Source organism: Aedes albopictus, chromosome 3, assembly GCF_035046485.1.
Source record: "Aedes albopictus strain Foshan chromosome 3, AalbF5, whole genome shotgun sequence".
Lineage (NCBI taxonomy): Eukaryota > Metazoa > Arthropoda > Insecta > Diptera > Culicidae > Aedes > Aedes albopictus.
The window spans coordinates 308754690-308782004 of NC_085138.1; the positions used below are offsets into that span (position 1 = coordinate 308754690).

The window sequence follows — 27315 nt, forward strand, 5'->3', positions numbered from 1 at the left end:
GTGACTCTGGATGTAAGGAATGCGTTAATGAGCGTCAGCTGGTCTGATATTGCCAATGCGCTCTTGCATCTGGGAGTTCCGGGGTAGAGGAACAAGATTCTTGAAAGTTATTTTCAGAATCGAGTACTAGTTTACGACACGGGGGTGAGTCGGAAGTGCTTTCACATAACCTCAGGAGTCCTGCAAAGGTCCATCCTGGGTCCGGAGTTATGGAATGTCATGTACGACGAGGTGTTGACGTTGAGGTTAGAGTACCCAGTGGGAGTGGAGATTATCGGATTTGCCGACGACATTACGCTCGAAGTCTACGGTGAAACGATCGGGGAGGTGAAGTTGACAACCGACCACTCAATCAAGGTTGTGGAGGCGTGGATGCGGTCCAGGAAACTGGAGCTGGCATACTACAAGACAGAGGTGACGGTTGTTAACAACCGTAAGTCGGCGCAGCAGACGGAGATCAGTGTAGGAGAGTGCACTATCCTGCCAAAGCGCTCCGTCAAACACTTGGGCGTGATGATCGACGATAAGCATACCTTCGGTAGCCACGTCGATTATGCCAGTAAAAGAGCATCCACAGCTATTGCGGCACTGTCCGGATGATGTCCAATGGCTCTGCGGTGTACGCCAGTAAGCGCAAGCTTCTGGCTAGTGTTGATACGTCCATACTTAGGTATGACGGCCCGGCGTGGGGCACTGCGCTAAGTAGTGAATGCTACCGACGGAAGCTGAAAAGTACGTACAGGCTTATGTGCCTGAGGGTTGCGAGCGCGTACCGTACCGTGTTACACGACGCTCTCTGCGTCATTACTGGCATGGTGCCTATCGGCATCCTTATCAGTGAGGAAATGGAGTGCTTCGAAATGCGCGGCAAAAGAGGCATACGCAGGACTGCCTGGATGGCCTCTATGGTCAAATGGCAGCGCGCGTGGAACAGTTCCACCAAAGGAAGGTGGACCCATAGGTTGATACCGAGGGTAGATAGTTGGATTTATAGGCGCCATGGGGAAATTACATTCCACCTGACACAGGTCCTTTCAGGTCATGGTTGCTTCCGACAGTATCTACACCGTTTCAGGCATGCGGATTCTTCCGAATGCCCAGTGTGCAATGGTTTAAAGGAAACGGCGTAACACGTTTTGTTCGTGTGCCCGCGTTTTCGCACAATGCGTGACCACATGCTTGCCACATACGGGGAGGACACAATTCCGGACAATTTGGTCCAAAGGGTGTGTAGGGATGAGGTTAGCTGGAACGCCGTTTTAACGGCTATCACCCATATCGTCTGGGAGTTACAGAGGAGGTGGCGCGTGGATTCGAAGAATGGCTAGTCCAGATGCAGTACAAGAGGTGGTCCAGGGGTTCGAAGTCGGCTTCGTAGGTCATACCGGTGCCCTGCGGTCGAGATCGACCCTTACAGCGATTAAGTGGCCGCGGAGAGGAAGTCCCAGTAGCGTTGCTGTCCTGGCGTCGGTCTAGCTAACCTTGAGGGTGCGATGTGCACTAGCCCCTCTCTGAAGCAATACCTTCTTGGTGGTTCCGGTGAGACGTAGGGTTTGTTGGCGACCATAGGAATGTGTTTTAGTGGGCCGAGGAGAAAGTAGTCCTGGCTTTTACTATTGTTGTAGAAGAGGGCCTTAACCCCACACTACCTCAACCTTCCTGTTAGGGTGTCTGTTGAGCAGATTTTCCCCCCTATGGTTTAGAAGGGAAAAAAGACAATGCCATGTTTGGATTGATATTCCAAGTCTAATTAATTAATTTGATATGCAATGCTAGAAATCGAAAGATAAGGAGGGGGTCTTCCAACAATTGTTGTTTTGTTGGGAAATCTAAGAGCCCTGGAGAGCTAAAGTTGAGCAAATTTGTATGGAAATTTCACTTTTTTGCGCTCCGTCCCGAAAGGGATATGTGTGTGGTGTGTATTAGTGTGATTGTTTATTATATTATAGAACATTCTTGCCTTTTTGTTATCTGAAAACTAAATTGTTATCAATATATTTTGTTAGAAGTTATTCATAGATAAAATTTACCTGAATTCTCCTGAAATAAAATGGTCATTAAAAAAATGTACACCAAACTTAGATCTTGGAATGTACATAATTGCCTGATTACTTTGGGCACGAAAATATGTAGCAAGATGTGTTAGATCTTACACCGCAACGCACCATTGTAAGGTGATCTACCCACGTTACGGGATCCCAATACGAAAGGTATGTGTATTTAAACTAACAGTAACTGTTGTTGAACACCGGAACACATTATACGGTTTCTTCGACACCTTTTTATAGCGTCCATTTTAGTCAACGAGTCCACTTTGTGATCACCCGGAATCGTGCAATGTGAAAGGACCCTAGCCATGGTGATGATAGGAGCGTTTTGACAAAACACTTGATATTTGGCGTATTTCATACCATAGCTAAGAGTTGTGTGCTCAGCTGGCAGTGCAGCATGAGCACTGTTGTTCTTCTCACTTCAGCTAAGAGGCGCGCCCCGAGCATGTTGTGATCACCAAAGAGGTGCGGCTCAAACAGCGCCAGCGTTCAATTCGTAGTTGGATGAAGACACAGTCCATGTTTTTTAAGTAGTTAACATCCCCAAATGGGCACGCATATGGAACGTTCTCAAATCTTCCATCGCAATCTGATAGTCGGAAGGTTACTTTTGTTTTGTCATGTTTTTTTATTTGATTTTCATTGATTCACGATCTTCTTTCTTTTCCATTTTGTCTTCATTTGATTAATAATATATTCTTACTCTTGTGCAACGAGAAATACAGAAGAAAACTTCTTAAAATATCTATGTTTTTTTTCTTGTTTTCAATTCAACAGAGACGGGATTAAAATTCATTGTGAGTTCTTGTTGTTCATGTTCTGGATTGGTTTCCTTCATTTCCATGTATGTACTATTCCGCTTTAATTGATTCCAGTTTGTTTGTTGCTGCGCTAGTGCTTCGATGGCACTCTGCTTTTTTCGACGGCAAAACGTGATTGCGGATAATAGGTTCGTTCTGATCGAGACTGTTCGCAATGAAGAGTAACAGTCAATTAATAACATTGTATTTCATCAAAATGAGTACACAGTGCTGTTATGCGGTCAGAAGGTTTCTACCGTGTATAAGCATTGTCTACCCTAATCGATGCAATATAATGCTGGATCAGTTCTCGCAAGATATATTATGATATTTTTCAGCATATTTGTGCTACTTAAAAAACGAAAACAATGATATTTACGGCGCATCAGCTTGCTTTTAGGGATCTACTTGAGTCCGTTTGTCGTCGATTTGGCTAGGTTCACATGGAAATAAAATGGTGAACCTGCATCGATCGATTCCGGGTAACGAAATGGGAAATTCGAATTCGGGAGGTGGAACAATGATTTTTTTATTTTGTTTAAAAACACGCTAACGTCATATAATTTAGCGTTGGTGCATATTTGCCTCTTTTTTTGTTTTGTATTATTGGCTTAGTGTCCTTTATCACATTCTACCTATGTTTAATTGTTTCAAAATCATTTCATTATTGATTAGTTTGCTTTCTGCTCGCTGATGTCATTTCTAAAGTTTTTTTTTCTAAGCTTGATCACTGGAGAGAGAGAGATAGGATCTCCTCAAGCGGTCAACTGTTTACGCAGATTCAGCAGAATCATGCACTATTTCTGTTGTTCACTATTATGTGTTTGGGTTTCCTTATGATTTCGTTACTTTCATGTTTTTCCTAGAATTTGCGTTTTGATTTCCGCTTCCCTGCACAATGTCAATGTTTTTAAACGATATTTTCCACTTAGTACAAAGTTTTCTTTTCTTCTATTTTTCTGCGCCCAGTCGCAAGAAGTCGTCTTTTCTCGTCGAATTAGTTAAAATCAACCTAGTATGCGGCTTATACAGTGTATCAAACAATTGTCCGTACAGCAATTTATTGGTCAAAATAATTTTTCATTCAAATGTTTATAACTTTTTTATACGTCAATCAAAAACGCTGAAATTTTGACAAATCATAAACCATATATTGAAGCTCCACTGGTAAAATTTTGAGCGAGATCGAATCAGTTTTCTGAAAGTTATAGAACTTTTAGTAAAACTTTTAAGATTTTTGAACACATTTTTAAAACATTATATCTCAATATGTAATAGATGAAACTTTTTCAATTTTTTTTGTGTTACAGCTTATACCTAAGGCTTTCATATGCAGCTTTGTTTGAGGTTTTATATTCACTACAAAAAATATGAAAAATCGGTATATGTTCAGAGTATTATTTGGAAATTTATCATATTTTGATCAATAAAAGTGCCAAGTGTTTTCAGCTTTTTTAAACTCTCTTAATGTAATATTTTTATACAGGACCTACTAAACTACATATGAAGAGTAGGTCCTATGCATTTTTCGTTCAGTTAATGCACTTTTATTGGTGGAAAACGTTTGGCAGATTATATGTGCAAAATACGGCAATTTTTTAAATATCGACAACTACATAAGCAAATTTTTCATATTTTTTGTAGTGAATATAAAACCTCAAACGAAGCTGTATATGGAAGACTTAGATTTCAGCTGTAACACATAAAAAATCAAAAAAGTTTCATCGAGTACATATTGAGATATAATGTTTTAAAAATGTGTACAAAAATCTTATAAGTTTTATTAAAAGTTCTATAACTTTTAGAAAACTCATTCTATCTCGCTCAAAATTTCACCAATGGAGCATTAATATATGATTCATTTTTGGTTAAAATTTCAGCGTTTTTGATTGACGTATAAAAAAGTTATAAACATTTGAATGAAAAATTATTTTGACAAAAAATTTGCTGTACGGACAATTGTTTGATACACTGTAGTTTGTATGTGTGTATGTGTTTCATTGTTTTGTGTTTTCTTTTTAATTGTTCCACATATTTTCTTGCTTCACATTCCAGCGATCTCTCTAGTAGAAATTGGAAATGGTTTACGAAAATATCACTACCACAATGAGATGAGAGCTAATGGAGCGCGTTTAAGTGTTTTTTCTTCTTCAGTTTGTTGGTTGTTTGGTGGGTGAGCAAAAGAGGTTCTTTAGCAACGATGACCACGACCTTGATGCAAAACCCCCGTTTTTTCTTTGTATTATAACATCTGTCCTAACTGTACACGCACTTCTACCCAAGAGGACCTCCTTTTGCCCACCCGAACCGCACAGTAAATTGTCTTATAAAACTAGCATCTACTACAAAAATAATAATTAGGTTTTTGTTTTGTTTGTTTTGTATATATTTTGTATATATAAGAGAAAAAGTCTACTACACTTTACCGTTTATCATAGAACTTCTTTGCTTTTATGTTGTATTCTGATCTGAACAGCTTTCTTACTGTTAGCCATACTACATTGTTGGTTTTCTTTTTTTTTTTTTGCAGTTGTAGGATTCTCATAGAGAGTGTTGTTACTTCGCACATTTAATTTGCAGTTTGATGGGACAGACATTTGAGTTTTTATCTTTATCCGATTTTGAACATTTTCTACTGATAAAAACAATTTTTGAAGCAAGGTTTTGGGATTTATGTATAGCATGTTTGTGGGATACAGTACTGATTCGGAAAACTGAGAAATGTTTCAGAAGATGTAGTTCGTGTGACGTTCAACAAATGCATTGATGTCAATTGATAAACTAAGGAACGCAAAAGCCGCGATAGAGCGAGCGAAAACACGAGGAGCCAAAGCCGTACCCCGTCAGCGCTATTCAGCTCTCGAGAAGGAAGTTAAACGCTCATGTCGACGGGACAAAAGAGCGTGGGCAAACTCTCTAGCCAAATAATGCGAGAAAGCTGCAAATACCGGCGACATTCCTCTTATACGATGATTCACGTCTAAGATGTTGCGATGCCGGTGAAAGACACATCTGAACAACTGTTAACCGACCTAGCTAACCAATTGAAACGCGCTGTTTCGAGCACTTCAGAAAGGCGGTTTTTACATCCATTTGGTGGAAGCGATATCGACTCTGAACACCAATAGCTAAAACGGATCGTACGGTCGTAAGCTTCGCCAATGGAGCATAAGTCTCAATGGAGCAACCTTTGCTTCACATTCTCCAGATTGCGATCTTCTTCGTTATGTTCTCCAATACGGTAACGAGAGGTTCGAAACTGTCCGGCACCAGGTTATTCTCCTGCAGCTGAGCACCCGCCGTCTTCAACTGTCGCACCAATTCATCAAACGCATGGAAGTTACTTTGCATTCGAAGCCTTGCCAATTGCTTCCGGAAAACTTAGACCCCGGACTTCTTGACGAAGGTGTCCTCCTGTGCCTTCCATATCACTTTGAACGTCTATTATTCCGAAAATGTCTCCAGACACTTTCGGTCCAACTTGAGAAACTTTCTCCGCTCGTCTGCGACGGCTGGTACGTCTTCTTCCGAAATTTCTGCAGCTGCCATGTGCAACTTCACTCTGAACTGCCAGTTCGCGAAATTGTTCCCCTTCAGCTGAGGTGTTCCGGAATTCTCCTTCAATGAGGTGCCCATGCCCATAACCTGCTAGGGAAGTATCTTCTGAGAGAAACCTGAAGGATTTCCTAAAAGAATTCTGGAGAAACATAGGAAGCAATCCCAAAAGGAAGAAGAAATCACTAAAAGAATCTCAAAAAAAATATATGTGGAAGAATCTCGGGAGGCCTAACTGGAACAAATCCGTATAGAATCAATGAAGAAATCCCTAAATAAATATCGTGAGGAATACCCGAAAGAATTGCGAAAAGAATTCCTTAAAATCCTGGTAAGAATCCCTAAAGGATTCTCTTGAAGAGCACCTGATAGAATCTTAAGACAAATCCCTATAGAAAATCTAAGAAGATTCAATAAATCCCGGACTCAATGAAGGAAAACCGGGAAGAATTCCTGTAGGAATTTCGAAAGGAATCTATGAAAGAAACCCGGGAAATCTCCAGTAGAATCTACGGAAAAAATCCTCAAAATATCTGGTAGTCCTTTTGAATATCTTGAAAAAAATCCCTGAAATAATCCTGGGAGAGTCTGTACGAATCCAGAATGAACATCTGAAGGACTTTAAAAAGATATCCCTGGAGGGATCCCAAGAAAAATTGATATTGGTATCCAGGGAAAAGTCCCTAGGGAAATCCTGAAAGTCATTCCCGAAATAATTCTGGAAGGTGTCCAGAGAGGAATCTCAGGAGGAATCCCTGAAGGAACCTCTGAGGAAATCCCAGGAAAAATCTCTAAAAGAATCCTGAGAGGAATCCCTGAACGGATTCCTGGTGGAATAATTAAATGAATATATGAAGGAATTCTGATATGAATTCCTAAAGGAATCCCGATAAGAAACAATGATTAGATCACGGGAATTTTTTTTAAAATAATCCTTGAAAGGACCCAGGAAGAATTCTTATAGACATTCACAAATAAATTTAAATGAAATACCTGCATGAATTCCAGTAGAAATCCAGGGACAATTAAAGGAATCTCACAAGCAAAGCAGGAATAAATCCCGGGAATCCCTGGAATTCTGGAAAGATGCCCTGAATGAATCTTGGAAGTAATTAGGAAACCTGGGAAAATCAATGAAGGAATCCCGGGAATAATACCTAAAAATCCCGGGAGGAAACCCAGAAAGAATCCTGGAGGAATTAATTATAATGAACTTTGATGTAGTCTCGGACCTAATCCGTAAAAAGATAACAGAAGAAATGCCGGAAAAAATCCCCAAATGAATCCCTGCAGGAATCAAAGAAGAAGTCCCTAGAGGAATCTCTGATTGAATGCCTGGAAATATCTCTGGAAACACCCCAGAAGAATTCTCTGAAGGAATCCCGGGAGGAATCTATGATCAATGGATGGATCCCGGGAAGAATCCCCGAAGAATCCTCTGAAGAAATCCATTAAATAGTCTCCGAAATAATCAATGAAGAAATCCATGACGGAATCCCTGATATAATCCACATATGAACCCTCGATGGAAACTGTGGAAAATTTCTGAAGAAATCCCGGGAGCATTCCCCAAATGGGAAATTAGTGAAGAAATTCTGGGAAGAGTCCTTGGAAACATCCACGAAGAATTCTTAAATGAAGTTTGGGAGGAATACCTGAAAAAATGACTATTTTCGGGAGAAATCCTTAAAGGAATCCCTGAAGAAAATGAAGGAAGCAATCTTGAGAGAAGTCTCGGAAGAATCCCTAATTGATCTTAGGAGTAATCCCTAAAACAGGGGTTCCCAACCTTTTTGAGGTGGCGACCCCCTTTAAGAATTGTCGAAACATCTGCGGCCTAATGATTTTTTTTTAGAAAAAAATTGAATTAAATGAATGAAACCAAGTTTCGTAGCCTGAAATTTACTGTGGGAGGGGGTTTCGACGGTCAATGATACGTTTTTTTTTTATTCGACACTTACATTTCGTAAACAATGATGTCATGTACATTTAATTTGAGTAATAGCTGGAAAATAGCGGCGCAGCCGAAAATTTTTTCTTCTGAAGGCATTTTATACTAAAAATTTGTTCCTAAAATTGTGGCTTTTGGGGGTGGCGTTATACAAAATTAAAAATTTGAAAATTTGCACAAAATAGGGTATCGCGCTACTTGGGCGGTGGTTTTCTTCGTCTGTTATTTTCGTCTGTTTTCCACTGTAACTCGGTCAATTTTGAACCGATTGACTTGAAATTTTGTACACGGGTAGATACTATACCTATCTCACCGCATTCCAAGAATTGTGTCAATTGGTTCAAGATTGACTGAGTTATAGTGGAAAACAGACGAATATAGAAGCCACCGCCCAAGTAGCGCGATTCCCTATAATTAGAATTTTACAATTTTTTGGTAACATCGCGGCCACCTTGGACTGGCTTCACGGCACCCCAGGGGGCCGCGGGCCACCAGTTGGGAACCCGTGCCCTAAAAGAAACCCGGCAAAAATAAAAGACGAAATCCCGAGAGATATCAATAAAGGAAAAATTTCCAAATGAAATACCTGAAGGAATCCCGGGATAAAACCTAAAAAGACTGCTGAAGGAATCCCTGATAGAATCACAGGAATAATCCATAAATAAAACTCAGCTGTAAACCCGAAGGAAATCCCTAAAGGAATTCTGGGAGGAATGAATGACGGCGTTCCAGAAAAATCAACGGAGGAATAGCAGAAGAAATTTCGGAAGAAATCCCTAAAGCAGTGGTGCTCATCCTGCGGCCCGCGGGCCGCATGCGGCCCTCCAAGCCTCAACCCGGGTAGAGGCTAATGGCAAACAAAGGACAAAATAATAACTGGTTTTGCCATCATATCTCGTTTTGCCATTCTTCTGTTATTATGAAAAACTTAAAATGGCAAATCAATAGCAAAATATACAATCATAGCAAATCTTGTCATTGATATGTTATTCATGAATAATGCTAAATAACACATCAATAACAAAAATCACTATCATGGTAAAACTTGCAATTTAGCACCTTTTATAATGAATTGTATAAAATATCAAAACAATAACATAATTTACATTCCTAGCTAAATTTGCCATTATTTTGATATTGTGAGAAATTATTTATGAACATTAAGCACCATAATTTTACTCTTAATATACCATTAACTATTATATTGTATATTTCAAGCATAACTTTTCAATTCGACGTATCTCGCAAAAGTAAACAAATCCGGATTCTCAGCTGTGTGTTTGATTCGCAATGGATTCTATTTGAAGCACATCAATTTATGTTAATTTAGAACTCAAACAATTAAAGAGTATAATTTGTAAAACGATGTACCGTAAACTGGGGTGTAGTTGATCAGTGGGGTGCACCTGATCACTCAATTATCCGCGGATATCGACTTTCAGGGAACTTATCATACCATTTTAACGTTACGTCATTGGATTGCGAATGGTTGAAATACAATTTTTGCTTACTTGAAAGTCGATATCCGCGGGTAATTGAGTGATCAGGTTCACCCCACTGATCAACTACACCCCAGTTTACGGTATCTATCTTTTTCGATCTTTTTAAGAAAGCTACTAGGGCACTGGTATAGTGGGATTCTTCTTGCACATGTAAACATCAATTCTACTAGTTGTGTACAACATAAACTTTTATTTTTGCTGACGACTGATTCTCCAGGACCCCGTAGGGATTGCGATGGAGAAATCCAAAATGGTTAATAAGCATATCGCGAATGTTATCGCAAACAACCCTACGCTGCGCAAACGTTCCTAAATAGGAGAAGCCAGAGTAGATCGCGGGGCAACGATGGCTACGTTCATCAAAGTGAATTTGATTTTTAAGTTCGTTTCGTTTTGAGTTTTTAATTTCCACAAAACAAAACTGTTTTTACATTGATTGATGAACTTAAATTTTATTGAAGAAAAAAAAACTTTTTTTTTATCTGTATTAACGAGATTTTTAGCCCTTGGCTAGTTCATCTCATATTACCTTTCTTCTGCTACTTTGAAATAATAACTGAATCTACCATTATTTTAAAATTGAATTTGAACAACTAAACCTACCATTATTTTGATCGCCACATAAACAGCTAAATTTGTTCTTATTCTGTTATAAATAACTCAAGAATGTCATATTTTGCTATTCACCGATAACAGTTAATTTTGGTCTTATTTTGTTATCAATATCTCAATAACAACTTATTTTGTTCTTCAATTTAATCCGCATGCTTTACCATTACTTTGTTATTACAATGGCAAAATAAGTTATTTTTAAGTTTTTCTGCTAATAAAATTTTGTTATTATTTTTGTTATTTTAACTCTTATTTCAAACAAACAAATAACACATTTTGCCATTCAAACATTATGTTTTAATCGTAAAATTTGCCATTCTTTTGCCATGAAGCTCTACCCGGGAAGGTGCGGCCCTCGGAGTACTTTAAGACGAATCGACATTTTTGAACGATTTGAAATAACTCGTTAAATTCATTAAGAAATAAAAAAAATGCAGATCAATTTCACAGTGTTGAACACAAATTAAATGATAAATGGCTGGCTTCGTGACTTAACTGAAATACCGAAATATTTCGGAGTTGCGAAGATTCGAAATCGCAACTCCGAAATATTTCGGTATTTCAGCTAAGTCACGAAGCCAGCTTATAGATATTTTTAAGTGGTACGAATCAAATGAAAGTTTGTTAAAAATGTAAACTTGAATCATTTAAAGATTAGTTGCAGTTTTTAAGCGCAGTCAATGCAATGCTGAGCAAATATTTCACATTTCGCCTTTCCGAAGAACATAGGGGGGGTGGGGGTAAGAAGGACCGGGTGGGTAAGACGGACCACCGACTAGTTCTGGCACTTAAGAGCTGAAATTTGACTTTCTTTTACGATTAACTCTATCTTCTTATCAGTTGATGATTATTGAACCACTCCATGAGAGAATTCATTTGTCAAAAGTGCAAAAAATAATCAACCATTTACCAGACTACACACTTAGCTCAAATCACCGACGTCGGTAATTTTTTTACCGAAATCTCAACAGCTGAGCGTTCGGTAATCTATTCGGTAAACAAATCGATTACCGAACGATCGGTAATCTGTGATTTTCTACAAAATGTCAAAATCACCGAATCGTTCGGTAAATCTTTGACCCTTTACCGTGCGATTCGGTAATGCAGTTTCTTTTCCGTTTCGTTCCTGGGAAATGGTTTTGGATATCAAAACAAAAAAAAGATACAGTGGTTTTTCGGTTTTATCACACTCAAAAAAAATTTTACCGTGATATAAATGAAACCGTGAATTTGGCGAAACGAGAAATAAATGTAACTTTTTTATCCAAAATTGTTCAGCTGCAAAATATATACACTACCCGTCATAAGTACGGACTCACAAAAAGTATTGCAACAATATTGCATCACCCTGACTCACCTCGGTATCTTCAAAACCAGAGGACTTACAAAGATGCTGTCTTCAGGAAAGTTATTCAGAAGATCAAAAGCAACAACTTTTCTGAAGGCGGCATTTTTGTAGGTTTTCTGATTTAAGAGATATCGAGGTGAGTCAGGGTGATGCAATATTGTTGCAATACTTTTTGTGAGTCCGTACTTATGACGGGTAGTGTAAGTCGTAGCTTATATTTATTAACTGTTTTGGTGGACTGGACAATGCTGTATTGATTTTATACTGATTTCGGAATGCTTTAAAACAAGTGTGATAAAAACGAAATGAAAATCGTGATAAAATCGAACAGAAAACCGTGAATTTGAGCGAGTAGTGATTAAAACGACTAGTGATAAAACCGAAACGCCACTGTATATCAATCATTTATTGGGGTTTATTTATAAATCCATTATCTGAATCACTATTTGCCTTCCTCGTTGCAACCTTAATGGAAGTATTCATCGTTTGGTCGCCGGATCCTGTTGCTCTCATTCATTACCGGCAGTCGAACCGGAAAATGATTGCCTCTACCAAGGCTGTTCGGGCCAGATTTTTTTTTCACTGAAAACAGATTCACATTAATATTTTCAATATGTTATCCATCCTTCGAAGCTGGTTCACAGTCTAAACGATACTAACGTCCTGTTAGATATGGAAGCGCAAAAATCTGCAAATACCTGAAGGCCGTTGTTTTCGTTCCGTCTTCTCAGCAGGAAAAAACCAACAAACATTTGACGTTTCTTGCCAACAGTTTACAGACGTCGGTGATTTGAACAACCGAAAGATCGGTAAATTTTACCGAATTCAGTATGGGACTTGTTTTACGGATGACTTCGGTGGAAAAATTTACCGTACACGGTAAAATTCAACAAAATCGCCGAAATACTGTAATTTAATTTACAAATTTCGGTAATTGGGAACGTGATTACCGAAACTTCTGTAATTTCATGAATTACCGATCTGTTTCGGTGATTTACGTTACCGAACGCTGGAAGTCTATTTAACTGTGTACACACTTTTGTGCTGGGATCTAATTTTGAGGCGGCAATAAATAAGCTTTTTAACATTAAATTGCTAAGTTTTTGCACTTTATTTTGAGTTTCCCAGTAGTTTTAAACTGTTCCATCCTATACACAACGACATTCAGGTAAATTTCATGGATTATAAATAACGGTGGTGGAATGAATATTTTGCGTTGTGTGGGGGTAAGACGGTCCGCCTTGAGGGTGGGTAAGACGGACAGTGTTGGGGTTACTTTGATAGTGCCGTAAGAAATACATTAAGACCCACACATTGATCACAGATTGAAATCTATGGAGTACAAAATTGATTATGGAAGCCGTATAAAGCATTTCATATTGATTTTTTATTCAAAAATTCATTTTATTAGAATTTTTGTTGTTGGAACAGTTTGAACTTTGTAAAATTACCAGAGCATTGCATACTGTTAGGCGTTTATCAGTCTATGGAGGTTTCCAATTTACAAAACAGATTTAAATTTGCAGAAACACGTTTCGCTAAGAGATTTAAGGCCAAATTTAGATTCTACTATGATTGATCTACCGAATACAAACGGCCACAAGCAACATTTAACACAATTAGAGGCGTATTAGCTAAATTTCAAAACGTGTCCATCTTACCCACCCTACCGGTCCGTCTTACCCACACTGTTGAAAAACATACATTTGGAGATCACTTTTTAATTATCTCAAAAGTCATGGAAAATCAAATTTTATTGCAAAATCGGGTTGCAGTCTGTAAAGTACCTTAGTTGATGTATATAGTATGGAGATAAAATTTTAATTATCGCATTGTTAACACTGTCAAAATAGAGTGTTTACTAAACATGTTCGTCTTACCCCCACCCCCCCTACAAACACAAAGCACGAAATTTTTGACAAAAATCTCAACAAATCTTAAACTTGGTTGCCAATATTGTTTTATTTTCACTGTTTGTTTAAATTTCTATTATAAGACACACATTTTTCGAAACAAAACTTACGAATTCAATTTGAATTGTCCGAACGAAACTCCTGAAAGAACTTAAAGAAAAAAATCTCAGGCGAGATTCATAAAGCGTCTGCTGTGCGCTTTTGGAGAAACTTTTGGATACATTTTTGGAGAAACTCCAGGGAACATTATTGGAGAAAAATGTTAAGCAACTCTAAGTGAAACCATCATATGGAGAAACTCAACGAAATATATAAAGAAACTAAATGAGAAAGTTGTGGCGATACTGCATGGAAATTAAGGAGCATCTCCTAGAAAAATGTTTTGGTGCCACTCTAACAGAAATTTCTTAAACAACTTTAGAATAAATTCCTCGAGCAACAAAAAGAGAATTTTCAGGAGTAACTACAAACAAGATACCAGGATCAACTGCATCAAGACACAAAAGATGCCTAGAACGCCTGAGGAAAATTTGAACAATAAATTTGAAGCAACTTATGCAGCAACTTAAGAAGATAATGTTGAAGAAACTTCCGGAAACAATTGTTAAAAATTTAATTTTTGAAGAAATTTTATGATAAAATATTTCATCAACTTTAGAAGAGACTTATGGAAAGAATTTACTCAAATCTTCAAGCAACTCTTGGAAAATTTTCGAAAAAATCCGGAAGCTATTCTAGGGGAAATTCTTGGAAACGATTAATGAGGAATTCCTGAAGTAACTTCGGGGCAGTTCCAAAGGCAAATCTAAGAGGAATTCTTGGAGATGTTCCTAGAGAATTCTAGAAAAACTAAAAGAAACTTCAAAAAAAATTCTCGAAAACCTTCTGGGGCAACTCCACAAGAAATTTCAGGAGAAAATCCAGCAAACCATTTTGGAACGACTCAAAAGAAATTATTGTAAAAGCTGCTTGACAAGTTCTTGAAGTGGCTTCAAGGAAATTCTAGGGGCAACTTCTAAATTGTTTGTTTAAATTTCAATTTGAAGCTTAAACGTTTTTCTCAACCAAACTTATGAATCTAAATTGAACAGTTCAGATTTTTACTAAATACGCTTTAGAATTGTTCTTTTTGTTGTTTTTGTGCATCGATGTTTTATGCGGCCCGCAGGTCGATCCCGAATTGCAAATTTGGCCCGCGGTATCTTCCAGCCTGAGCACCACTGCCCTAAAAGAATCTCGGAAAAATCCTTGAAAGAATCCCTGAATAAATCTCGACAGGAATCTCTAAAGGAAACCAGGGATAAATCGATGAAGAAATCCCGGTAGGAATCCCTCAACGGGCTCGTGACGAAATTCCGGGAGATATCAATAAAGGAAATCTGGGAGAAATTCTTAAAGCAAATCCGGAATCTAGTCCGGAATAAATCTCTGAAGGAATCCAGAGAGAAAACCCAGAAAGAATCCTGATGAAATCTCGGGAATAGGCCGGAAAAGAATCCCGAAAAGAATCCCCGAAAGAATCCTGATCATGGAGTTTCGGGAGGAATCATTGAATGAATCCCGGAAAAATGCCCAAAGAAACTCTTGAAAACCCCCAGGAGAAACATAAAGGAATCATGTAAGAACGAAAGAACACCACGTAGAATCCTTGGGAGGATCCCGGAAGAAATCCCGAGAGAAATACCTAAGGCAACTTCGGGAGGAATCCCTGAAAGAATATCGGAATGAATTCTTGGAGGAATTCTTAGAAGAACACTTGAAGGGATTGCATGAGTGGAATACCGGGAGGAATTCCAGGAAAAATATGGGACGATTCTCTAGAGTATTCTCTAATTTGCTAGATGAAACCTGGTAGGAATCTTAGGAGACATCCATGGAGAAGTATAGGGAGAAATTGCTCAATATGTTCATAGATAAATCCCTGCAGGAGGCCTTGAACGGTTTTGTCGAAGACGCCATTCCTATATTTCTTCACTGAGTCGAGATAATTATAACAGTCCCTCCCCATGGATATTCGATCTTGACGCGATGGGAGGGCTTAACCCATTAGCACTTTGTGCGCCAATTTATTCAGTTCTGATTCAGCCTTAAGATAGATGTGAATCTGGTTTAAGAGCTGAGCAGAGGTGAAAAAATCGGCCGTAAATGCTAATGGGGACCAGAGGAGTATCCGCAGTGAGCCTATCACAATTTCCAAAGCAATGTCATAGTTCAGCTTGCATAGACCCAATATTTTAGGAATTTGCAGTTAGATTTTGAGGAACGTTACGTAAAATTGGGTGTGGGTGGTATCTGCGTTACACTTACTACTCATCATTATTGCTTTAGGAATCTAGAAGACAATTGGCGCTAGAAACTGCACTACCATTTGAGCCTAGACAAAAGTAGATAGTAATAGGAAACTATGGACAGGATAACAGTATTAACATGGATTTTTTTTTTATTATTATTTATACATATCTTCCAAACGGGTGCATAGAGATTGGAACCGTTTGAGCAGGAGCTCCTATTTCGAGTGTTAGTAATACCACGTAATACGTTTGTACAGGTCGGACTCAATTGTCCGGAGTCGGGTTCTGAAGCTTCGGAAACGTGTGTCTGGGGAACGAAATGTTGTATGTATAAAGCTAAAATTTTGACATTTTGTCAAGCTAATTTTGATTAGTAGCCAGTAAATATTACAGCTTTGTACATCATTCCGTTTGCCAGATGTGGTTTTAGGAGGCTTCAGAGTTTGAATCCGGATAGTCGAGTCCGACCTGTACTGTATTTTCTATAATTTTCAACGTAATAGCCATCCGAAAGACCATACGTGTTTTTGATTATCTCCTAGATCTTATTGTGGCATAACGTAACAGGTAGGAATTAGGATATAAAGACGTTAATGACATGCCAGGATTACAACACATTTTATTAAATTGGGATTTGAATTTTCTTGGGTCTAGAAAAGAAGGTTTAGTCTTTGAATTTTCATTTTTTTTTAATTTTTAAATTTAGACAGCTAAAATGATTTGATTGTTTTGTTATTTATGTATTTTCAAGTCAAAATTGATTTGCATATTTTTCATCTAAAGATAACCAATCAAACCCTTCCCTTCCCACGACTTTAAGCGACTATTTCTTTGCCAAAAAAGCGTTTCCGAAAGAAGCGCTTGAACAAAAAATATTGCAAATTGGCTGAATTTTTCGACATCAATGAACTTTGTTTTGTTGTAAACCAATAGGTCCTTGATTGTTTATCAATAGTTTTACTATTGAAACAACTAGTTAGTAGTTGGGTAAAAACTTATGAGGTTACAGTCATATTCTAAAAATTATTGCATCATATTTATCTAATTCCGTTTGTCCAGATTTCGTCGAAAATCGATGGTGCTCTCTAGCTAGAACAACCATGGGAAGTGGAGGGTTAAACCCATGTTTCATTGAATTTCGCCGTATTATTTGCATAATTGTGTCAAGTCCACTCCAATTCCTTCCCCCAACCCATACCATTACCCCTCCGATGGTGTTCATGTGGTCCGCACGGACTATTACGGCCATTACCCCTCCTTGATCTTCGGCTTTGGATTGACTTGCGCTCTTATTGCCCCACCAAATGCTGCAAAATGAAAAATGAAAATGAGTCGAGATAATTATAACAGTATAGATTTTTTTTCTCTCCAGTGTCACCTATTCGAAGGATTTTTGACTAACAATTACATCACCAGACTATGTTTGATCATATATTTGCAGAACACAACAAAATTGTATATTTTTGTTGGGCTGAGATAAATATCAAATCAATTATACTACAGCACCATCTAGTGAGAAAACTTCTAACTAAAAAACAATTCAATATAAGATTCACATCCGTATGAACAACTCCGCCGAAGACACCAACTTAAAATTTTAAACCAAAAGATTCAATATCAGAATAACAAACTTATTTATCATTTGAATTATGAAAGAGAAGAATCTTTCCAAGAATTCTTTTCAGACTCTATTCATGAATTCATGTCGGAATTGAAAAATCGTCTAAAATTACTAAGCGATTCCGCCAATAGAGCTCCACCTGCAGCATTTCCTTAGATTGATTTAGATCAGCAATTTCTCGAGAATGTTTATAATTTCTGTAGAAACCTCTAAGTGGATAAAAGTGGCTTGATGGTACAAACAATATCATTTAGGAGGAAGATAAGTTTTTAAGTTGAAACTTTTTGAAAATCTCATCTTTTTGGACGTCTTCACTCACACAGTTCGATGGCATCGGATCGATGCCTTCATTTTATGCGAAATCAGGAAGTATTTACGAATTCTTAAAACGCACATGAACTACATCTCTGTGAAACATTAAAAAATGATAGTTATCATCAAACTGTTAATAACATCTGTTATAAAACAAACTTAAACAAATTGTAAAAAGATCCTATTTGGTAAAATAATGATAAAATGAAGTCAAAACAAACAATTTTGAAAAAATCTTCGTTGTTTCTTCTGAATTGCATTCAAAAATGATACTACATAAAGAAAATAATGCCTAAATCCAAGCTGCGAAACATAACGCGGAACTGCCAAAATCATCCCGACACCCACTCACTTTGCAGATACACATGTATGCTTTTGGTTACTCATATTGTTAATCCGGCTATTGTTTTTTTTTGTTTCGGTTGTGTGTAGTATGTGTTACTGTTATGCACATTCTTTAGTTGGTGGCTGGTGATTTCCAGTTTTGCTACTGTACTGTTAGGGCTATTGTTTTACACGGTGTGTTATTATTGTTTGTTGCTGCTTGTTTCTCTTGTTTTGATTATTCTATATTGCGACACAAATATGTACGGCTGTTTTTTTTCTGCTGTTGATTGATCGGTCGGTACTGCGCTGCACTAAAGCAAAAGATATATTTAAACTCTGTGTTATTGTTTGTAAGGATGGTTCCTTGTTTATTTTGTTTTCTTTTGGTGTGGGTGACATCTTGAGAGAAAGTGTGTTAGTGAAACGTGTGGTTTTCCAGCGCTTGCTTCTATTGATATAGGTTGTGGTAAGTTAAAATATAAACTATTGGTACATTGAGACAACGATTCGGTCTATTTTATGAATATCTAGAGCCTGTTCAGACAAAGAATTAACATATGGTAAATAGTGTATTTGGAGTTATGGTAGAATTTGTAGACAGTTGTCGAAACTCTTTGACAGAATAATACAAAATGTTAAAATGCCAAACAATGAAAGTAAATCGGTTAATTAGTACGTAAATTAAAACGAATATAAAGGAACGAAAAGAATGGTGGAGAAATGTTAAAATTTTAACGGAAGTCAGAAATACAAAAGCGAATGAAACTAACTAGATCTATAAAAAATTAACTAACAATTGTCATTAGAATTTTTGTTTATCCCAATCAAAGGGAAGGGAATTGGTTTGTGTTTGTTCTACATTTATATATATAGTCTGCTAGTTCAAATCATATCTACTACGGGTTAGATAGTTCAGATCAATTGTTCTCGGGTGGATTTATTTCTCCAGATGCTTACTTCTAGTTGCCTTTGTGTTCGTGTTGGTCACATTGGCGCTATTATTGTGATTAGTTTGTGATCTAGCTTTATTTTGTACTCTTCGTAGTTTCTTATGATTAACACTATCACTACTGCTAGCACCGCTGCTGCAGCCAGCAGTGGCACTCAGATGGGAGGAAACGTTTGATGATGAAGCCACTGAAGCTTGCTGAGGGGAGAGCAGGCTAGCCTGGGAAGAATGAGGGGGAGAGGAATAGACGGGGGGTACCAATAGGGACAACACAGCCGATGCTGGTGGCTCCGACGAGGCCACCGAACTGAATGAAGAATGATGATGTGGGGATAAGGATGACGGTCCAGCCGCCACCGACGATGAATACGATGCCACAATCGAAGCCAATGGAGCCGAAGCGAATGGTGGGTTTCGAGGTGAAGACGACCCGGATGCCGATTCACTTCCACTGCTGGGGGAAGATGACCCGGCCAATGGGGCCTCATCGCTGGCACTACTTTCGACAACGCTTTCATACTTCCGTTTCTGACTCCGGGGTGAACCAATAACTGCTACCACAGCCACTGCCGGAGGAAGTGGGGACATCGGTTGGGCATCCAGATCCATCAGGGCGTTGTCGATGTCCTCCCGGAGATCTGCCGGTTCTTCTGCAATCACCGGCAGACCCACTTCCTCCGGCCGGACGCCTTGGTTGACCAGTGCTTGTAGGTCTTCCGGAGGCATGGCCACTATGGCTTGACCGCAGGCGTTGCAGTTGGGCGTCGCCGGGCTTTTGGATCGCCAGTATTGCAGTTCGGTTTTGCACTTATTCAGTTCCTGAAAAAAAAAGGATTTGTATTAATGAAAGAAATTCGCAAACTGTATAAACTTTAAAAAAATATGACGTGGGTAATCAAAACGCACAAATACCTATTCTATTTAAATATTCAATCACTACATAAACCTATTATAGTTGGACGGAACAAAAATTTTGTACGTTTTTATTCGAATCCCTAGAAAAATTTTCATAGAGTTGTAGACGAGAATGGAAAGATTAACCCATTAACGCTCAAGGTGTCTCACAAATTAAATCTACATAAAAAATTATTATCATCAGACAATTTTTAATAAAATAAACAAAATTTCATGAAAAATTGAGAAGTCTATGGTGCAATTCCAAAAAAATCATCAATTTGGGTCCTCGACATTTGATCTTTTTTTTCAAGCACTGTTTTAGCACAACTTTTACACTTTCGTTGTATTTTGATCCGTATAGATATAATACTTCTATAATGAGTGAAAGAGAGGATAAATAATCAAAAATAATACGAAAATGATTGTCAAATGTCATCATAGTTTACTGCAGATATCTAAAAGATTCTTCATAAACAACGTAATGCTTTTGAAGCGAGAATGAGTCTACAACAGTGTAACGCTTCACAAAAAAAAAACAAATTTCCACACATAAGATTTGTTTAATCAATCGCGGCAGAAACCCCTGAAGAAATCCCAGGAGATAACTGGAAGAATCCTCAGAGAAATCGTGACTGCTGGAAGTTCAACAAGAATCTCTTAAATAATCACAGAAGAAACCCCAGAAGTAAGTAGTGGAGAAATCCCGGGAGGAATCCTTGAAAACTCTTAGAAAAAAGCTTTCAAGGAATACCAGCACGAATCCCGGTACTTATACGTAAAAGAACTTCCACTTCCATTCTCTGAAAATATCCTGGCAGAAATCTAAAAAAAAATACCATGAAGGAGCATACCAGCAGGAGTCCCGGGTGTCCCTGGAGGAATGCCGACTAGAATTCCTGAAAGAATCCTGTCAATATTTTCTAAATGAATTATAGATGAAATATCTGAAGTTAGTCCTGAAGGAATTCCGTAGAAACTACATGATGGTATCGGTAAAGAAATCATGGCAGGAATATCGGCTGGAAGCTTAGCAGGAATCCCTAAAAGAATCATAGAAGAAATCCTGAAAGGAATTATTGAAAAAATCTCATAAAAAGTTCGGGAATAATTGTTTACAGAAATTTTGGCATGTATACCTAAAATATCCAGGATTGCCTGAAGAAATCTCGGCAGAAATATTATGTTTCCAGTTCAAAACCGAATTAGCGACATTTTTTGTTTTACTTCCGCTGCTTTTGCTTTGCGTTAATCACTATGTCGGAAGTGGGGCGCTGTATAGAGTACCAGGTGTACAATACAGCGCCCCACTTCCGACATAGTGTTTAACGCAAGGCAAAAACAGCGGAAGTAAAAGAAAAAATGTCGCTAATTCGGTTTTGAACTGGAAACTTAATATATACTCTTTCACATTTCTTTTCGGAAGGACTCCCTTGAGGAAAAAGTCAGGCCAAACATTTCAATAGGTCCTATCTGCATTCGAGAGGCTCTCTTTGTTCACTTTCTCTTTCAATCATTGCAATGTAATGGTACACTTTTCAACTTCTTTTGCAGTATAAATAAAAAGACGATTGTTTTGACCATCGTTCAATGCAAAGAGACAATCATAATACAAATGAACAGCTGAGATATTTACGAAAGAGAGGGAAACCAAAGAGAGCCTCTCTTCTGCAGATAGGGCCTTTAGACATGTTTGGCCTGAAGTAAGAATGCCGAAAAGAATAACCAAAACCATCCTTTTATGATTTACAAAAGCAATGCCTGCAATAATCCCCGCCGAGATCTAAAGAGTACAGGAAGGAACATTTGGAGGAACCCTGGGTAGATTTTCGAAAGGAATGCCCAAGGGAATGTCTGAAGAAATTCCTTAAGTTATCTCCAGAAAATCTAATCTCATCTAATCTTATCTTATTTCATCACCCTACTCTACCCTAACCCTCTACGTCTACACTCTTTCTTACCATCTTCTCTGCCCTACCCTCTACACTAACCTTTACCCTAACCTCTATCCTACCTTGTACCTTACACTGTACCCTACCCTAACCTACCGTCAATTACACTAGTTTACAGCATTTTTGAACTCGGTAAGCTGATGATTGTTTTTGGTGTAGAATCATGCCCTGAGTTGGAAAACGCGAAGGAAAAAAATTACAGTAGAGCGAAAATTTTTTCTTCATTCCATACAAGGTTGATAATTTGAAATCGTTTTTTGTTCTATTTTTAAGCAAAGTCGCTCACTTCACACATCTCATTTTTTTGTAATTAATGCTCCGATTGAGCTGAATATTTTACTGTAAGTTGCCTACATATGATAGGTCAAATAAACGTTGAGAAAGAATTTTTAAATTGTTTTTTTCTTATTGAAAAAAAAAATACATTTCTACATATTTTTTTGGAAATTTTGCTGAAATTTAAGAAGATTGTCCCCAAAACTCGCCAATATCTTGAATTTCATACATCTGACGCAAAACCTGCATCTAGATGATCGAAAGGTATTATATTCAGCTTTTAATTTATGGAAAAAGATTTAAAAACGGTTGACCAAAACGCAAGATATTTGAATTTTATTAAATTCCATATTTTAAAAAGTTGTAAAACTCGATATTGAGCTAAAACTCAAAAACTGTTCTACCTTAAATTTTTTGTAGTACGGTTTCGAAATCAGCACTAAATTATGCTTCAAAAATTTTGGTCGTTGAAAGAAGTTCACGACTATCGTTTTATTTTGTAAACTAGGGTAGGTAATCAAAAAACGAACCAAATTGCGGCTTTCCGAAGTGGCGCAAATTTTGAGTAATTTTTTCTCCCACATGGAAATAATTTACTACGACAAAATCTTATGTACATGAAAGCCACGGGTATAAGCTTTCTGTTAAGTGGTAAAAAGTTTGTATTTGCACCGAATTTCATTGAAAAATTCGATTATTCGTCAAAAATGATTTTAATCTTAATTTGAACCATCGTAATCATAATTTGAACCAATTTTAATCTTAATTTGAACTACTGGCGGCAGCAGCTCGAACATCTCCCACAACAGCCAATTTCGTGCTGAACAATAGAAAAACACATGGATCTGCTAATTCCCATAACTATTTTTCATTAGGCAGTGGAATTTCAACTAAGAATGTTCTTCTAAACTCTTCAGGAACTTGGAAACTAAATTTGGAATTTTTCATCCCCCAAGAGTAAACAAAACAACCACTAGCGCAGTCTGCAGGCCAACACTGGAAGCTTGCCCCCGTTTACTAGTTCAAATTTAGATTTCAAATGGTTCAACTTAAGATAACATTCTCCAAGTAAGAATTACTTAAATTTGATAAGTTTATGACAAATAATGCGGAATATTATTCGGCTGGTTGATTCTACGAGAAATAAGCTTTCATTTGACGTGTTTACATATTGCGTGTGTTACAATGCATGAGCTGTACGAGTGCACCGAAAATATGATTTCTCTGGGGGGAAATGGGTGAAATCACAGTGATTTTTCAATTGCCTGTTTTCCATGACAAAAACGCCTTTTTCAATGCTTTTAAAGTCCATTTTATCAGGTTATATAACGGAAAGCTGTTTAACATCTTTTTCGGGACAATATTTTCCTAAAAAGTACGTCGTTTTAATGCATTTCAAAATGGTTCAAATTAAGATTACAATTTGACTAGTTCAAAGTTTGATTTCTTACCCTAGTGTTATAACCCTTTACCCTACCGTCTACCCTACCATCAGATGTAACTCTAGGGGTTTCAGAAATTCCTCCAGCGGTTTCTTCAAATATTCTTGCAAGGATTTCATCAGTAATTCGTACAGATATCTTTTTTCACAAACTCCTCCAAGGATATTATGGAAAATTGCCACAGGAATGTCAACAAAAATTCCTTCAGAAGTTCATTTATGTTTTTTATCTCTTCAGAGATTTATATCTGCAGAAATTAATACAGAGACTCCTTCAGAAGTTGCTCCAGGTATTCCTCCAGGTATTTCTCAGCAATTTCAACAAGCTTTAAACCAAGTATACCTTTAGGAATTTTTATTCGGATTCGTTAAGGACAAACATCTTAAAATCTCGCTTAAACACTGCATCAGAACTTCAGACGCACAAATCTCACCCCAGAAACACACTTGTCACAGAACAGTCACGACAGCGCAGGTTTTTGTTGCACAGAAGTCACTGTGACATACTTCTAACAAATTAATACTTACTTGCTAGAAGTAAGTCACAGTGACTTCTGAGCAACAAAAACCTTCGCCGCCGTGACTCTTCTATAACAAGTGTGTTACTTGGGCAAGAAGCCAACATCAAACAATATTGCTTTTTATTATTCTGTTCTTGCTCACTTGTAATACAGGTATCACGGTGTGCTAAAAACCGTTATTAACAAATAAAAATGTCCACCCAAATGGCACCCGGCATTCGAAAGATATACTGTTCTAGTATCTCCACTGTAAATTTGAAAATGTTTCATCGAGGGAAACTAAAGTTGTTGTTATTTGGAGATTTTGCGCCATTTCTATAGGGTTTTCATATATGAGTAAATATGCACGCACGGTGTGCCTGATACCGCTATTAACAAATAAACATGTACACCAAACTAACACCCGGTATTCGAAAGATATACTATTCAAGTATCTCCTCCGAAAATTTGAAAATGTTTTATCGATGGAAACCAAAGTTTTTACTGTTTGAAGATTTTCCTCTATTTTCATAGAATTAGTCCATATATAGGAATATTGTCATACGGTGCACTTCATATCATAAACATATAATAACACTGCGCAACAAGATTTTAAAAAAGTTCGTATTATGAGATTAGAAAAAAAGAACAGGGTTTTGGAAGGATTTGATAAGAAGTGTCATAGTGAAAGAATTTTCGAAAAAGTTTGGAACGCGACTTCACAGTTCAAGACCGAAGTTTGAATTGAGAACTTGGGGTGTTCTATTGATATACGCATTAGGGTTTCTAGGGTCCCATACCCCTATTATTTTTTTGTCACCCCATAATGCGAACTAGTGTTGAAAGGTGTAATCAGTTTCACAAATTCCAAAAGTGCAATATTCAAGCAACTTCTCTGAAAATTTGACAACATTTCATTGATAGGAATGTCAATTACCGTGGTGTGAGAATCTAATTAATATTCCATAGTTCTACCTGCTACTCGAATACAAATAAAAATGTGGCACGCCTTCAGCGTTGATTACATAATCTTTCTAAGAGTTTGGCATCCGTTTTTTTTTTAAGCACGTTATATGTTGGTATCTTGTCGGTGAATTTGAAAACGTTTCATGGTGAAACGAGAGTTAAATGAATTAACAGCCTAGTATTCCTAGGAAGCTTCGTAAATCGTTGGTATAATGTTTATGATATTAAAGCTTTTAAAGCAAACCTAAATGCTAATTGTTTTCCTAGCAAGCTTTTATACGCATGTTACTAACGTGTTTTCCGTGAATTTAGAAATATTTCATTTGAATGATCATCAGTAACAACAATTTTAAGCTTTGATTTCAATTTCATTGGGGATATGCAAACTATCGCTTTTTCCATAAACAATTTAAAACACTTACTGAATTTTGTAACAGTATCGCTAAAAATGTGATATATAATCAAAGTTTTGGATGAGTTACAAAATATATATTCATTGCGAGGAATTATTCACCCGAGAAATTGAAAGAATATTCTATAAAGTTACTACATTTTTAATATACTTTATCATATCTTTTATTTTCAAACCACTGTAATTTGCGATCGTTACAATGAAATATTGTCAAATTTTCAGAGAAGTTGTATGAATGTTGTATCTTTGGAATGGTTTTTGTAAAACTTATTAATATTTGTTTATGATTTGAAGAGCCAATGAAACATCCTATGACAATATTGCCATATATGAGCTAATTCTATGAAAATAGAGGAAAATCTTCAAACAGTAAAAACTTCCGTTTCCCTCGATGAAACATTTTCAAATTTTCTGAGGATATACTAGAATAGTATACCTTTCGAATACCAGGTGTTAGTTTGGTGTACATGTTCTTTTGTCAATAGCGGTATCAGGCACTCTGTGCGTGTGTATTTACTCATATAAAAAAATCCTATAGAAATGGCTCAAAATCTTCAAATAACAAAAACTTTAGTTTCCCTCGATGAAACATTTTCAAAATTTCAGAGGAGATATTAGAATAGTATATCTTTCGAATGCCGGGTGCCATTTGGGTGGACATTTTTACTTGTTAATAACGGTTTTTGGCACACCGTGGTACGTTATATCGAAGCAAAATGTACGTTATATCGAAGCACAAAAAACGAAATGACTTTTTCGTGAAAACTCAAGTTTTTCATTATTGGTTTTGTGAATTTCACCGAAATCATTATTTGGGATTAATTTCACGTCGAATACATCAATACTAGCATAAAAATATTATTTTTTTCTCTGCTTCGATATAACGTACACTTCGATATAACGTACAATTTTCTAGAGGAAGTTTTGAAGCAAACCCTGGCAGAATTCCTGGACAGTTCTTGAAAAAATTTGTTGCAAAAAGGCTGAAAGGTAGGGAAGTGGAACCGTCTCGGCAGGGCTCCAATTTTGGGCACTTTTTTGCTATAACTCAGACAATTTTGAACCAATGGGCACAATTTTTGGAACGCGGTGAGTACCGTAGTAGTACCTAGCCGTGTACACAATTGCAAACCAATTGGTATGGAATTGACTGAGTTATAGCGAAGTGTGCCAAAAACATCGGCCACTGCCCAAGTGGTTCGCTACTCTATTAGTGGGCAAAAAACCACAAAGCAATCTTTAGAGCTTAGAGGAATATTCAGAGAAAAATTTAGCAGCAGAAATTGAAACTAAACTGGAAGAATTCTTGAAGGAATTATCAAAATTAATTTCTAAAGAAATTTTTTTATGGAAACTCTAAAGCAATGCCTGGAAAACTGGAAAATGCTCTGCAGTAATTAAAAAATATCTTGAGGTATTCCTGGAGAAACACCAAGAAAAAATCCTAAAGGGACTTTAGACAGAATTTATTGAAGAAGCTCTGAAAGGATTCTTGAAGAATCCTCGAGATCATTTCTGAAAGAATCCCTGAAGAAAAGTTTCAGTAACTCAAAAGAAAAGTAAATGATGTAACGCCCCAGAAGGAATATCCGATAATCTTCTGAATACCCAGAGGAGCCTCCGGAGAATCACCTTCAAGAAT

General features: G+C 37.3%; 1 protein-coding gene and 1 long non-coding RNA gene across 2 annotated transcripts in view; one reads left to right on the forward strand and one right to left on the reverse strand.

Annotated features, from left to right (window-relative positions):
* Nucleotides 1–2486: 2486 nt before the first annotated feature.
* LOC134284112 (uncharacterized) lies at nt 2487–5018 on the forward strand. Its single transcript, XR_009995628.1, has 2 exons — nt 2487–3882; nt 4829–5018. It is a non-coding gene; the product is annotated as an uncharacterized LOC134284112 (long non-coding RNA).
* A 13606-nt stretch (nt 5019–18624) lies between these two features.
* LOC109407805 (uncharacterized) overlaps nt 18625–27315 on the reverse strand; it is a 76938-nt gene continuing 68247 nt past the window's right edge. The window contains exon 6 of the mRNA XM_062842419.1: nt 18625–20051. Within this exon, the coding sequence (XP_062698403.1) occupies nt 19221–20051 (831 nt within the window). The 3' untranslated portion in view covers nt 18625–19220. The remainder of the gene's footprint in view (nt 20052–27315) is intronic.